We start from the raw sequence: 15,652 nt of genomic DNA on the forward strand, positions 1-15,652 counted from the left end.
TGTTGAATTATTTTGATAAAATAAATATATTTAATTTTTTTAAAAAAATTAAAAATTTAAAAAAGCAAGGTTGTTGTAATGAAAAAGCGGTGGGGAAAAGAAAGAACCGCGAATGCCCCCCTCAAGCTCCTCTGAGACAAGGAAGGCCTTAAGTGCTATGAGTAAGACAAGCAGGCCTTGCGCATCAGGCCCCATACATACCGATGGATACCCCACAGTGGGACCCACACAGCTTGATGTTGGCGTGGGAAATGGCCGCCATCCGGATGTGGTCAAACGCCCGGGTGAAGAACGCCGCAAAGGAGCTGGCAAAGGGGATCATGCGGTTCCTGGCGGCACAGCCAAGGGCCACGCTGACCTGCACAGCGCAAAACAAGGTTAGCAGCAGCAGCAGTAATAATAAGAGTAATAATAAGAGTACAGTGGTAACTCTGGTTGCGAACGAGATCCATTCTGGAGGCCCGTTCGCAACCTGAAAAAAACACAACCCACATCTGCGCAGGTCGCGATTTGCCGCTTCTGCACATGCGCGTGATGTCATTTTGCACATCTGCGCATGTGCGAGCGGCAAAACCCAGAAGTAACACATTCCGTTACTTCCAGGTCGCTGTGGGACGCAACCTGAAAACGCACAACCTGAAGCAAACGTAACATGAGGTATGACTGTAGCAGTAACTTGGGAAGACAGGCGAATTAATGCCAGTGTACTGGACGAAGCAAAGATCACCAGTGTTGAAGCAATGATTCTTCAACATCAGCTTCGTTGGACTGGTCATGTTGTGCAGATGCCTGATGATCGTCTTCCAAAACAACTACTATTTTCCCAACTTAAAAATGGAAAGCGTAATGTTGGTGGTCAACAAAAGAGGTTTAAAGACTTGTCTCAAAGCAAATTTTAAAAAATGTAGTTATAAACACCAACAACTGGGAAACTGGCCTGCGAGTGCTCCGGTTGGAGAACAGCTTTTCCCAAAGGTGTCATGGGCTTTGAAGACACTCGAACTCAGGACTCAAGGGAGAAACGTGCCAAGAGGAAGGCACACTTGGCAAATCCACACCGTGATCAACTCCCAGGTGGAAACCAATGCCCCCACTGTGGAAGGACGTGTGGATCCAGAATTGGCCTCTGAAGTCACTTACGGACTCATTGTTAAGACCGTGTTTATGGAAGACAATCTTACTCAGCTACGAGGGATCGCCAAAGAAGTAGTAATAATAATATTTTTTTACTTGTACCCCGCCTATTTGACTGGGTTGCCCCAGCCACTCTGCGCAGCTCCCAACAGAATTTATTATTGTCAATTTGTTCCCATGTCCCATTCAAGGGTCTCAGGCTGGTGTTTGAAGCCCTAAACCAGTGTTTCCCAACCTTTTTTGGGCAAAGGCACACTTGTTTCATGAAAAAAATCTCGAGGCACACCACCATGCCAGATGGGGAAAGGTCACTTTTTACTTATGTAAAAAAAAAAAAAAAAAGTAACAGCATAGAAGGTAATGGTTATCTCTTTGATGTCTGATGGGAGGGCATTCCACAGGGCGGGCGCCACTACCAAGAAGGCCCTCTGCCTGGTTCCCTGTAACCTCACTTTTCACAGTGAGGGAATTGCCAGAAGGCCCTTGGCACTGGACCTCAGCGTTCGGGCTGAACGATGGTGGCGGAGACGCTACTTCAGGTATACTGGACCGAAACCGCTTAGGGCTTTAAAGGTCAGCACCAACACTTTGAATTGTGCTCGGAAAGGTACTGGGAGCCAATGTAGGTCTTTCAAGACTGTCTTTACGTGGTCTCAGCGGCAGGTAGCAGCGCTCACAGCTTACGGACTGCACCGTGTAACAGGTGTCTGGCCCAGCAGCCTAAGGCGGACAAGCCACTGAAACAGGCATTCAGAATCCATTCATTTCATAAAACCTGCAGGGCTCAATCTCTGTGTTTGTGTATGTGTGTGTTTCTGTTTTGCCCAAGGGTCTGGGGGTGGGAGAGAGCTCTTTAGCATGATGCTTTTAAAACAATTAAATTATCAACAAACAAACCTGATGATACGAATAGCAACATCAGGTGCTGGGGGGGGGGGAGAAGGGGGCCTACTCGGAAGTAAATACTGCGTCCAAGCGCAATTAGCGCTGATTTAAGGTGCACCAAGACTGCCTAAAAACCTCACCAAAGATATGCAACAAAGCGCTTCGTTGCAGAGGGGAGAGTTTGTGCACCGTGGAGGCTGGAGGGCTTCTATTCTACATGCGGGGGTTGGGGGGGCGAGGAAAATGTGCTCCATGGGGGGGGCGGGGAAAGCAAGAAAAGGAGCTGAGCTCTAACTATAGGCTCCCACGCTTGAGCAGGCCCGACTCGGTGGGGCGGACCACCCTCTCTCCTGGAGGAGGAGGAGGAAGAGGAAGAGGAGGAGGAGATTCCCATCCACGGCGTGGCCTCCCGCGCTCCTGAACGGGAAATCTCTGCAGCCCAAGACTCTCCGCGAGGCAGCTCCTCCCTTCCTGCCTTGAGCCGCCGCCAGCCGCGCCCCCTCCCCAGTTATCTGCTGCCTGCCAAGCCCCGCCCCTCTTCATTGTCCTCCCCTTCTGTTTATACACAAAGACCCCCCATCTTCTTCCCCCTTCCCCTACCCTAGCTTTTTTCCCTCTCTTTCCTTTTTTTAAAAAAAATATTTTCTCTTCCCCTTCTTTTTTTCCACCCTTTCTTTTTTCTCTTTCTCCCCCCCCCTCCCCGCCCTCCTGCCTTCCTGGGTTAAAGGATTTGAGCAATGGGTCTGGAGGTGGAGCTCGTCGGAGGATTAGCCCGACTCGCCCGCCTCCCTCCCACGGCACACCAGGCAACGTCCGGCAGCACACTAGTGTGCCGCGGAACACCGGTTGGGAAACACTGCCCTAAACCCATCAAGGCCCCATATATATGAAAGACCATCTCCTTCCCGACAGCCCCTCTCAGGTGCTGGGTTTGGTGGAAGGGACCCTCTTGGCAATTCCTCCGCCCTCACGAGGCTCAGGGTAGTAGCAGCCTGGAAGAGGGTCTTCTCTGTGGTGGCCCCAAAGCTACTCAACTCCCTCCTCACAGAGGTGAGCCTGGCGCTGTCACTGGACAGCTTCTGGAGCGTGCTGAAGAAGCATCTCTTTGCCCTGACCTATGGCAGGTCCCAGGGATGAGGGTGGTGCTGTGGGTTAAACCACAGAGCCTAGGACTTACCGATCAATAGTCGGCGGTTCGAATCCCCACGACAGGGGGAGCTCCCGTTGCTCGGTCCCTGCTCCTGCCAACCTAGCAGTTCAAAAGCATGTCAAGTGCAAGTAGATAAATAGGTACCACTCCAGCGGGAAGGTAAACGGCGTTTCCATGCGCTGCTCTGGTTGGCCAGAAGTGGCTTAGTCATGCTGGTCACATGACCCGGAAGCTGTACGCCGGCTCCCTCGGCCAGTAAAGCGAGATGAGCGCCGTAACCCCAGATTTGGTCACGACTGGACCTAATGGCCAGAGGTCCCTTTACCTTTATGGCAGGTCCCACCTTGTTTCTGTGGCTGTATGCTGTTTGGAATGGTTTTAATGCTATAATAATAAGCGGCTTGGGCAACTCAGCCAGATGGGTGGGATATGATATAATATAATCTAATATAAATTCATTTTATTACTTACCCTATTTTTCTGTGTAGAAGACACCCCCATGTATAAGACACCTCCCCCCCCCCATTTTTGGGGACTCCAAATTAAGAAAACACCCCTCAGCATTACCCGTGTATAAGACGAGCCCCAATTTTAAACCTAATTTATTTGATAAAAAACCCTATACACGGAAAAACGCGGTATATGCCACTCATCTGGCTGCATATAATATTAACAACACTGTTCAACAGCAGCCATTAAAAACTTCCTTCTTCAGATGTCTTCTAAAACTTATAGTCATGCCTCGGGTTACAGCCGCTCCAGGTTGCGATTTTTCGGGTTGCAGACTACCGAAACCCGGAAGTACCAGAACAGGTTATTCTGGGTTTCGGCAGTCATGCATGCGCAGAAGCGCTAAATCGTGCTTTGCGCATGTGCAGAAGCACCAAATTTAAACGTGCGCAGACGCACAGACGCGGGTTGCGAACGCTGCGGGCTGCGAATGTACATCCCGCACGGATCACATTCGCAACCCGAGTGTCCACTGTGTAGTTATTTATCTCCTAGACCAGTGTTTCCCAACCTTTTTTGGGCAAAGGCACACTTGTTTCATGAAAAAAATCTCGAGGCACACCACCATTACAGCCCCGTGACGTCAGCGCGCAGCGTCACGCCGGGAGGGACATGAATTGTTAGCAAATTACATAATCACCTCCTTGAGGGCTGGCTCATCTTCTCCGAAGGCAGAACCCCATTAATTAACAGCACAGACTCACACCATAGCCAAGACGAGGGGGGAAAACCTCAGTCATGCACAGTCATGCACATGTGGGGGCTAAATGAGGACGAAGACCGGGCAGAGAGCAGGGTTCAAATCACCCCACCTGGCCAGGACAATCCCTGGGTGCTCCCTTGGGCCACTCGCCTGACCCACCTCGCAGGGCTGTTGTTGCGAGGATAACACGGGAAGAACCACGCACGCCCCCGGGAGCTCCTTGGAGGAGAAAGCAGGCGATGAATGCAATGCACGAAATATATGAGAGGCGACCAGGTTTTGCAGGTGAGGGGCCCCCGCCAGCCTCCGCTTCCAACACCCGGCGCAACGACGCCGAAGTTTCCCCCCGGGCTCGGCTCGGGGAGCAGCGCTGCTCCCCCCCGGCTCCCCTTCGCCCTCCCGGCTCTCTCTGCCGCCCACTGGGGACCCCCCTCACCTGCCAAGTCCGGAGCGCTGGTGGAAGTTGCATGCATGCATGCATGGCGCCGCGTTGCCATTGCATTGCACTGCACTCCATGCAACGCCTGCACACATGCATTGCCTTGCACGCCCGCCAAGGGGTCTCCCTGCGGTCCAATGCGTCCCCTCTGGCGCGGATGCAGCATTGCAAAAATAAACACACACACCCCGACGCAGCCCTACCTGGGAGGCAGCCTCCGCCTCCGCCGCTCCGCCTCCGCGGGGATCCCCGGGCTCCATCCTGCCGCCCAATCTCCGCGGGGGCGCAGGCAGGCTGCGCGGGGTCTGCGCGGAAGAGCCCCTGCCCGCCCGGCCGCCGCTGCGCTCATTCCATGGCCGGGAGAAGAGCGCTTCAAACAAAATGCCCGGCCCGCCAGGCCACGCTGGGAAACGTAGTTTGTGCACCCCGCGCGGGCGCGGAGCCCAAGGGCGAGGGGACTACGGATCCCGGCAGCCCCCGTGCTGGGGACGGAGGGGGAGAGGCCGGGTGCAGGGATGGAGGGACGGGTGGGCGAGCGAGTGAGTGAGTGGCAGCCGCCAAGCCTTGGCCGAGAGCCAGGAAGGGCCTCCCCGGAGGAGGAGGAGGAGGAAGGAGGCGCAGAGCGGGAGGGAGGGAGGGAACCCCAGGGGTCATCTAGTGACGGCGCCCCAATCGAAAATTTGACTTTAAAAAAAAAAAACTTTCAATTTTTTTAATTTTTCCCGCGGCACACCAGGCAACATCTCGCGGCACACTAGTGTGCCGCGGAACAGTGGTTGGGAAACACTGTCCTAGACAGCTGATGGGAGGGTGTTCCACAGGACAGGTGCCACCACCAAGAAGGCCCTGCAAATTCGCTTCTTGCAGTGGGGGAACCGCTGGACCTCCGTGCGTTTTAATGCTGTCACCCGCCTCCCGGATCCGAGGGTGAAGGGTGGGCAATAAAAAAATTAAGGTGTCGGCACCCGCATTCTTCCCGCAGAGACCCATTACCATGTTCTGCTCGGCGATGAAACACTCGATGTAGCGCTCTGGGTGGGCCTGTTTGAACAGCTCGGCAAACGTCGAGTTCTTCGTGTCACCATCCAGGGCCACCACGCGAGGGCTGGCGCTGCCCAGCTTGGCCAGTGCTAAGCCATAGGCCTTGCGGGTGGCCATCTGGGGGGAGGAACAGGAGGTGGTTAACCACGTTATAGAGACCCCTGAAAGGCACCAGCGTTCCGCCGTCAAGGTACCCATCTGCTCTAAGAAGGCACAGAGGTGTTTTCCTGTGAGGAAAGGGCACAGCGTTTGGGACTTTTTGTAACTGTGGGAATTGTGGAGTTAGACGGCAAGGAAGGCCATAAGTGCTCAATAGTTGTTTTTTTTCAATGCAAAATTACAACAAAAATTACAAACATTGAATCCAAAATAAAACAGTGCAAACAAGAAAAAAAGCAAAACACAAGAGAGAGAAAAAACACAAAACAAAATAAAACAGTACAGTGGTGCCTCGCAAGACGAAAAGAATCCGTTCTGTGATTCTCTTCGTCTAGCGGTTTTTTCGTCTTGTGAAGCAAGCCCATTGACGGATTAGCGGATTAGCGCTTTTAGCAGCTTATCTGCTGATCGGATCAGCTGATAAGCGTCTTAGCGTCTTAGAAAGGGGGGGGGGAAGGGAAAAAAACCAGCAGGAATTCGCAAGACATTGTCGTCTTGCGAAGCAAGCCCATAGGAAATTCGTTTTGTGAAGCACCTCCAAAACGGAAAACTCTTTTGTCTAGCGAGTTTTCCGTCTTGCGAGGCATTCGTCTTGCGGGACACCACTGTACAAATCCAAAAACAAAAATAATCAGTACAAATCCAAAATAAAACAGTACAAACATGAAAAAAAGCAAAACACGAGGGGAAAAACACAAAACAAAAAAACACATCTACAAATAAAACTGTATCAGCATTCTAATCATTATGTACATATACACATATTGACTTCCTTCCTTTGTTCTAAGACTTTGAAATTTTTACTCTTTCTAAGTTGTGTCTAATGTAGATTACTTCTATCTTTATACTTTCTGCACCATTTTTCTCTTCCTCAACGCTGCAAAGCTTCATTCGTTACATATGCTTACTCCAGAACAATGTTTTTTTTCATATACTCTTTAGCACATTTATCCCCATTCTTTTAATAATTTTTGGTCCGATTGTCCCCTTATGAATGCTATGAGTCTTGCCAGATGTACTAAATACCATATTTTTCACTCCATAAGATGCACCTGACCATTAGATGCACCTAGTTTTTAGTAGTAGTAGTAATAATAATAATAATAATAATAATAATAATAATAATAGTAAATTATTTATAACCCGCCCATCTGGCTGGGCTTCCCCAGCCACTCTGGGCAGCTTCCAAAAAAATATTAAAATACTGTAATAGATCAAACATTAAAAGCTTCCCTAAACAGGGCTGCCTTCAGATGTCTTCTAAAAGTCTGGTAGCTGTTGTTCTCTTTGACATCTGGTGGGAGGGCGTTCCACAGGGCGGGTGCCACCACCGAGAAGGCCCTCTGCCTGGTTCCCTGTAACTTGGCTTCTCGCAGTGAGAGAACCGCCAGAAGGCCCTCAGCGCTGGACCTCAGTGTCCGGGCTGAACGATGGGGGTGGAGACGCTCCTTCAGATATACTGGACCGAGGCCGTTTAGGGGTATGCAAGAAAAAAATATTTTTAAAGGGAGCGCTGAGCAGAGCCTGTATGCATCCCAGGCTCTGCTCAGCGGTCCCGTTCACAAGCCGCGCAGGGCTTTCCCCCCCTGCCTCCCCCCTGCATTTGCTCCATAAGAGTGCGCACACATTTCCCCTTACTTTTTAGGAGGGGGAAAGTGTGTCTTATGGAGCGAAAAATACGGTATATATTCACAAAATTTAATTTGCCAGTCTTTCATGGATGGAAGTGCTCAATAGTTCTATGATTCTAACCGGCTGCCTTTACCTTTTCTCCTATTTTGAAAGCGGGTGGAGACGGCATCTTGATCTCCTCAGTGGTCACTTGGGCTACGTCTCCGGCTGGCGGCAGGATGCTATAAACTTTATTGGCCGGCATTTGGCCCTGCAGAGCGTTGATGATGGACTCCATTTTCTCCTTGGGCATGGGCTTCCCATGCCAGTTGTCGGCATCTTCCACACCTGAGGCAAGAGAACACTCCGGGAGTCAGCCTTTGCCAACCCTGGGCCCTCCAGGTGTTTTAAACTACGACTCCCATTGTTGTTTTTCCATTGCATTTCACTCTCAATTTGTACGCCGCCTTTCTGCATTGCTATAGACAAGGCGGTTTGTGAATCGTAGAAACAGCGAAACAAACCAAAGCATCCTACGATGATGCAAATAAGTCAAAATAAAAGCCCATTGTAAACAATTAACAAGACTAGTAGGGTTATCTGAAGACTTGTAATGAGGAATTTTTTACCTTTCTACATTTATTTAAATTTTGAGGTATTTTGCAATGAGTTATATTAGAACTGGAAAATGTATAAAATGCTGTGATATAACGGTTACTTTTGAAAGCCAAGAGGTGGGAGGGAAGGAAGTCGATAGGCTATAAAGAGCCAAAGAAGTAAACTGGATAAGAATGATGTGATTAGATACGTTTAAATGGAAAAATTAATAAAAATTATTTTTTAAAAAACCACAAATAAATCATAATATAAATAGGACTTTAAAACAAGCAACTTCCATCATAGAAGGTGATGGTCCACGATGCATTTAATATATAATATTACACCATAAGTCTCAAAAGAACAACTGGTCATAAATCAGCAGGAAATCACTCCCAACGATTACAATAAAACGTTACTGGATCATGATCAATAGAAGTAACAGCCACGTCACAATACATAAAGGTAAAGGGACCCCTGACCATTAGGTTCACTTGTGGCCGACTCTGGGGTTGCGGCGCTCATCTCGCTGTACTGGCCGAGGGAGCCGGCGTACAGCTTCCGGGTCATGTGGCCAGCATGACCAAGCCGCTTCTGGCGAACCAGAGCAGTGCACGGAAACGCCGTTTACTTTCCCGCCGGAGCGGTACCTATTTATCTACTTGCACTTTGACGTGCTTTCGAACTGCTAGGTTGGCAGGAGCAGGGACCGAGCAACGGGAGCTCACCCCATCGCGGGGATTCGAACCGCTGACCTTCTGATCGGCAAGTCCTAGGCTCTGTGGTTTAACCCACAGTGCCGCCGACATCCATCAATACATAAAATACCGCTATGTAAAAAAAAGATCCAACTGAGGAACAGTCACACTGCGTTGGTCAGGGATGATGGGAGTTGTAGTCCCAGACACCTGGAGGGGTGCCAAGAGGACGAAGGCTGACCCAGGCACCGTCCAGGGACCAGAATGACGGCCGCAAGCAGGTCCCCTCCTTCACCCCCCACAGGACAAAGGGGCCACAGGCTCACCTGCGATTCCTCGCCCTTTGAAGGTCTTGGCCACGATGGCCGTGGGCTTCCCCTTCTGCTGACTGGCTTGCCACAGGGCTTGGCACAACTCCTCCACCTTATGCCCATCCACAACGTACGTATTCCACCTGGAAGAAGAAGGGAAGGAGGTCGGCTTTAGGCTTCCCAGATCTGGCTGGCAGCTGCAAGAACAGGATGCCATTGGCCGGATCCAGCAGCCAAAAGGGCCACTGGCCAGATCCAGAAGCCGAGCTCTCCTTAACTCAGCGGTTCCCAAAAGGTGTGGCAGGAGAGGATAGTCATAATAATAATGATAACAATTTATTATTTATACCCTGTTCATCTGGCTGGGTTTCCCCAGCCACTCTGGGCAGCTTCCAGCACAATGTTAAAATACAATAATTCATCAAACATTAAAAGCTTCCCTAAATGGGGTTGCCTTCAGGTGTCTTCTAAAAGTCTGGTAGTTGTTTATCTCTTTGACATCTGGTGGGAGGGAGTTCCACAGGGCGGGTGCCACCACCGAGAAGGCCCTCTGCCTGGTTCCCTGTAACTTGGCTTCTCGCAGGGAGGGAACCGCCAGAAGGCCCTCGGCGCTGGACCTCAGTGTCCGGGCTGAACGATGGAGATGGAGACGCTCCTTCAGGTCTACTGGGCCTTTGAGGCCGTTTATGGCTTTAAAGGTCAGCACCAACACTTTGAATTGCGCTCGGAAACATACTGGGAGCCAATGTGGGTCTTTCAAGACCAGTGTTATGTGATCTTGACGGCCGTTCCCAGTCACCAGTCTAGCTGCCGCATTCTGGATTAGTTGTAGTTTCCGGGTCACCTTCAAAGGTAGCCCCACATAGAGTGCATTGCAGTAGTCCAAGCGGGAGATAACTAGAGCATGCACCACTCTGGCGAGACAATCTGCGGGCAGATAGGGTTTCAGCCTGCATACCAGATGGAGTTGGTCAGCAGTTGCCCTGGACACAGAATTGACCTGCGCCTTCATGGACAGCTGTGAGTCCAAAATGACTCCCAGGCTGCGCACCTGGTCCTTCAGGGGCACAATTACCCCATTCAGGACCAGGGAGTCCTCCACATCCGCCTGCCTCCTGTCCCCCAAAAACGGTACTTCTGTCTTGTCAGGATTCAACCTCAATCTGTGAGCCACCAAGTCTGGCAGGAAGATTCTTTATTATTATTATTGAAGGTTTTCAACATGTAGTACAATAAAAACCAAACAAAGCTAATATCCCAAGAGAAGAAAATACCGTATTTTTCGCAAGACACACTTTTTCCCTCCTAAAAAGTAAGGGGCTGTACGTTTAAAGAAAGAAGGGGGGGGGGACAAGAAGAGAAAAAGAAAAACGGGCACAAAATTTTATATTCTATCAACCTTCTACCTTAATCTTCAATTCAAGATTCAAGGGCAGTCAAAGAAACGTTAAAAAAACTTTTCAGTGTAATATTAAAACACGTTTTTTGGAAAATTGGCAGAATATGGATCGGTATCTTTTCAAAACAAGAAATCAAGCGATACCGAGACAACCGGAGTTGTGCTTTCCAAACCATTTCGTATGAATAAAAAAGTCACAAGCAAAATTTTGCTCTGGAGCAAAGGAAGTCTGGGAACCGCCGCCTGCCGTTGCCGCAAAGAGGAGGTTCGAAGGCAGAAGCAGCCGGCGGCGCTTACTCACCCGAAGGCCTCGCAGCGTTTGCGGTAGACCTCCATGTCGTGGCGCAGGGGGGCGGCCTCACTCTGCCCCAGCCGGTTGACATCGAAGATGGCCACTAGGTTGTCCAGCTGGTACTGGGAGCCAAAGGCCAGACCTTCCCAGACCGAGCCCTCCGAACTCTCGCCGTCGCCCAGCAGGCAGTACACGCGGTAACTGGGGGGAGAGGGAGGCAGGTCAGGGCCCAAGGAAGCGGGGATATAAATAACAAAATTAATCTTGTTGTTGTTGTTATATACTTCTATTTTGCTTTAAACAAATACATATAAATGTAGACAACCAAAATTACAAAAGAAAATTCCTTAATAATAATAATAATGAAAAAAGCTAAAAAACTACAAAAATATCAAAGTACACAGCATAAAACATAAGCCATTATGGGAAAGAAAAAAAGAAAAAGGAAAGAAGGAGGAGGATGAGGGGGGGGAGAAGAAAAGGAAAGAAGAAGAAAAAGAGGAAGATGAGCCATTCGTACGTTTCCATCAAGGTTACAATAGATCATTATTCTTATCAATTCTATCTGCATTCCATAGAATCCCTCATCTTGGTATCAGGGAACATTTCCCTATCTGGTATCATTCTAAACATGACCAAGTCTTTCTTGATGAACCCTTATCCCCTAGATAATTATTTAAACAGTCCCATTCTTCTTTCACCATCTTTTTAGGTTTATCTCTTATTGCAACTGTCAGCATTGCAAGCTCCAAGTACTCGCACAATAACGTTATTATTCTTAAGGAGGCGAGAAGGGAGAGAGGTCCTGGCATATGAAATTCTTGGACTACACAGAGGTGGCAGGATTAACCGGGAAAATCAGAAATCAGGAGGGTCAAAACTTCAACAAAGAAGGGGACAAATATAGAACGTGCTTGAAAGATCACTGTAAACACTTGAGGTCTTTGGCAGGCTTCAAATAACTTTTGCAATGATTCTGGATATAATGGAGGATGGTAAATTAGATGGAATGACAAACCTAGGCAGCATCTTAAAAAGCAGAGACATCACCTTGCCGACAAAGGTCCGTACAGTGGCACCCCGGGTTACATACGCTTCAGGTTACAAACGCTTCAGGTTACAGACTCCACTAACCCAGAAATAGTACCTCGGATTAAGAACTTTGCTTCAGGATGAGAACAGAAATCGTGCTCTGGTGGCGTGGCAGCAGCAGGAGGCCCCATTAGCTAAAGTGGTGCTTCAGGTTAAGAACAGTTTCAAATTAAGAACGGACCTACGGAACGAATTAAGTTCTTAACCTGAGGTACCACTGTATAGTTCAAGCTATGGTTTTCCCAGTAGCGATGTATGGAAGTGAGAGCTGGACCATCAAGAAGGCTGATTGCTGAAGAATGGATGCTTTTGAATTCTGGTGCTGGAGGAGACTCTTGAGAGTCCCATGGACTGCAAGAAGATCAAACCTATCCATTCTGAAGGAAATCAGCCCTGAGTGCTCACTGGAAGGACAGATCCTGAAGCTAAGGTGCCAATACTTTGGCCACCTCATGAGAAGACTCCCTACATTACTGTGTTACAGTGGTGCCTCGCAAGACGAAATTAATTCGTTTTGCAAGTCTCTTCGTCTTGCGAGTTTTTCGTCTTGCGATGCACGGTTTCCCATAGGAATGCATTGAAAATCAATTAATGCGTTCCTAGGGAAACCGCCTTCAGACCAGGTCCGGGGACAGTCTGTCCCCCGACCTCTTCTGAAGGCTGGGGGGGGGCAAGGGCTTTTCTTCCCACCCCCAGCATTTTAAAAAACCCCGGGACAGCGGAGGACTTCTCCGCTGTCCGGGCGATCTTAAAATGCTGGCGGGCGGCATTTTAAAATCGCCCCGGGACAGCGGAGGACTTCTCCGCTGTCCGGGGCGATTTAAAAGCCCCTGGGAAGGCAGGCAGGGGGGACAAAGACTTTTGCCCCCCGCCAGCCTTCAGAAGAGGTCCTGGACCTCTTCTGAAGGCGGGCGGGGGGCGAAAGTCTTTGCTCCCCCCCGCCTGCCTTCAAAAGCCCTCCGGGACAGGCAGGCAGGGGGGAGCAAAGACTTTCGCCCCCCGCCCGCCTTCAGAAGGTGTTCCCTCCCCGCCGCCCGGCTTCAGAGGCAGGTGTTCCCTTCCCGCCGCCTGGCTTCGGAGCATCGTTCCGAAGCCCGGCGGCGGCGGGAGGAGGCGTTCCCGCCCCACCGCCTGGCTTCGGAGGAGGTCCGAGGACAGTGGGGAAGACGCGCTGCGCTTCCCCGCTGTCCCGGATATTTCCCTATGGGCTGTCGTCTTGCGAAGCAAGCCCATAGGGAAATTCGTCTTGCGAAGCGCCTCCAAAACGGAAAACCCTTTCGTCTAGCGGGTTTTCCGTCTTGCGAGGCGTTCGTCTTGCGAGGTACCACTGTATTTATTTTATAGTACAGTACATTGATTATTGCTTTCATTTTATGGATCAATGGCCTCGTTAGAGAGTAAAATTCATGTTAAATTGCTGTTTTAGGGGTTGTTTATAAAAGTCTGGAATGGATTAATGTAATAATAATAATAATAATAATTTATTATATACCCCACCCATCTGAGTGGCTTCCAACCGAATATTAAAAACAATCCAGCGTCAGACATTAAAAACTTCCCTAATCCGTTTTGCATTACTTTCTATGGGAAAGTGCACCTTGGTTTTTGAACGCTTCGGTTTTGGAACGGACTTCTGGAACGAATTAAGTTTGAGAGCCAAGGTACCACTGTATCTGACTGAGGGGAGCTGTTTACAGTGGTGCCTCACAAGACGAAAAGAATCCGTTCTGTGATTCTCTTCGTCTAGCGGTTTTTTCGTCTTGCAAAGCAAGCCCATTGACGGATTAGTGGATTAGCGCTATTAGCGGCTTATCTGCTGATCGGATCAGCTGATAAGCGACTTAGCGGCTTAGAAAAGGGGGAGGGAAAGGGAAAAAAACCAGCAGGAACTCGCAAGACATTGTCGTCTTGCGAAGCAAGCCCATAGGAAATTCGTTTTGCGAAGCACCTCCAAAACGGAAAACTCTTTCGTCTAGCGAGTTTTCCGTCTTGCGAGGCATTCGTCTTGCGGGGCACCACTGTATATCAATTAAGCACAGTTTATATCAATTACGCCAACTGTTCACTCGTGCCGAACCACAGAAAGCGTTTGGAATTGGCACACGCCGCTCCAGCCGGGTGGATCTTCCCAGTTTCCCCAGTAAGTTCCTCACCTGGCCTTGTCAAAGTATTTCCCAGTGTAGGCCATGCCACAGGCAGCTCCCAGGCCTTGTCCCAGTGAGCCAGTAGCCACATCCACAAAAGGCAGCCTCTGTAAACGCGGGAGAAAAAAAGTGAGAGGAACGTGGGGCGAGGATAACATCGCAAGCCAATTAGCCCCGCAAGGTCGTGATCCTTTTGTTCCCCAACTGTTCTGGATCAGGGGGCAAGGCGCTTTCCTGGCCGCTCCACCAGCAACACATACCCAACAGATTCCAAAGCAGGGGTCAGCAAACTTTTTCATCAGACCTTGTGGGGGGCCGGACTATATTTTGAAAAATATAAGTGTGAGGAGTCCCAGAACTCACAGGGTTAATAGCTCAAGGGACATGGCGTCCTGTCTCCGGGGTGTGCTGCACGCACAAAGGGGAAGTTACTTTTATTTTCTGTTTTGGCTGCGAAGGAGAAGCAACACGTCGCCGCTTTCTCCTGGCTGTTTTGTTGTTTTTGCTGCTGTAAACCACAGAGCCTCAAAAGGGACGCGGGTGGTGCTGTGGGTTAAACCACAGAGCCCAGGACTTGCCGATCAGAAGGTCGGCGGTTCGAATCCCCACGACGGGGTGAGCTCCCGTTGTTCGGTCCCTGCTCCTGCCAACCTAGCAGTTCGAAAGCACCTCAAAGTGCAAGTAGATAAATAGGTACTGCTCTGGCGGGAAGGTAAACGGCATTTCCGTGCGCTGCTCTGGTTGCCAGAAGAGGCTTCGTCATGCTGGCCACATGACCCGGAAGCTGTACGCCGGCTCCCTCGGCCAAGAAAGCGAGACGAGCACCGCAACCCCAGAGTCGGCCACGACTGGACCTAATGGTCAGGGGTCCCTTTACCTTTACCTAGGATAGCAGAAGCTGTGTCTGAGAGCTATGGAAACGCCGTTTACCTAGATTGGCAGGAGCAGGGACAGAGCAACGGGAGCTCACCCTGTCGCGGGATTCGAACCGCCGACCTTCTGATCAGCAAGTCCTAGGCTCAGTGGTTTAACCCACAGCGCCACCCGTGTAATTAGCTTTACTGCCATGCTAATAAATCCTTACACCCTGGCACACCACTGCTGATAAAACTCTGCTGTAGCCGGGAGAAGCGGAATGACTCAGAGCCGCGCAGCAGGAGCGTTCTGGACACCATCGCGTTTCCAAGGGAAGATGGGTCCGACAATCAAAACAGACAAGTCAGTTTCCAGTTTCACTCAACAGGTGACTGGTAACACTTCGCAATAAATACCCTGCAAGCCAGTCCTGCAGCAGCCTCTGGACCTGGAGGAGGAACGAACTCTGCACGCGCTCAGGAGCACGTCGTGGCGGCGCCCACTCACCGGCGTTGTTGACGAGCAGAAGCCACTCCATCAGCCCGTCTCTGCAGAGCTCCCAGGTGGCGTGCGCCACGCACTGCAGCCTGTCAGCGGGCAGGCCGCGCACGTGGAGCGCCGGGCAGGCGGCG

At 50.3% G+C, this 15,652-nt stretch overlaps 1 protein-coding gene across 1 annotated transcript in view; it reads right to left on the bottom strand.

Annotated features, from left to right (window-relative positions):
* The window catches only part of LOC309539421 (transketolase-like protein 2), a 34,834-nt gene that overhangs the window by 9,719 nt on the left and 9,463 nt on the right, over window positions 1-15,652 (bottom strand). The window contains exons 5-10 of the mRNA XM_082235666.1: window positions 14,175-14,272; window positions 10,939-11,130; window positions 9,254-9,381; window positions 7,787-7,980; window positions 5,815-5,979; window positions 202-358 (exon numbers count right to left, since the gene is read on the bottom strand). Of these exons, the coding sequence (XP_082091792.1) occupies window positions 202-358; window positions 5,815-5,979; window positions 7,787-7,980; window positions 9,254-9,381; window positions 10,939-11,130; window positions 14,175-14,272 (934 nt within the window). The remainder of the gene's footprint in view (window positions 1-201; window positions 359-5,814; window positions 5,980-7,786; window positions 7,981-9,253; window positions 9,382-10,938; window positions 11,131-14,174; window positions 14,273-15,652) is intronic.

This window comes from Podarcis vaucheri, assembly GCF_965113315.1.
Source record: "Podarcis vaucheri genome assembly, chromosome: 8".
Taxonomy (NCBI): domain Eukaryota; kingdom Metazoa; phylum Chordata; class Lepidosauria; order Squamata; family Lacertidae; genus Podarcis; species Podarcis vaucheri.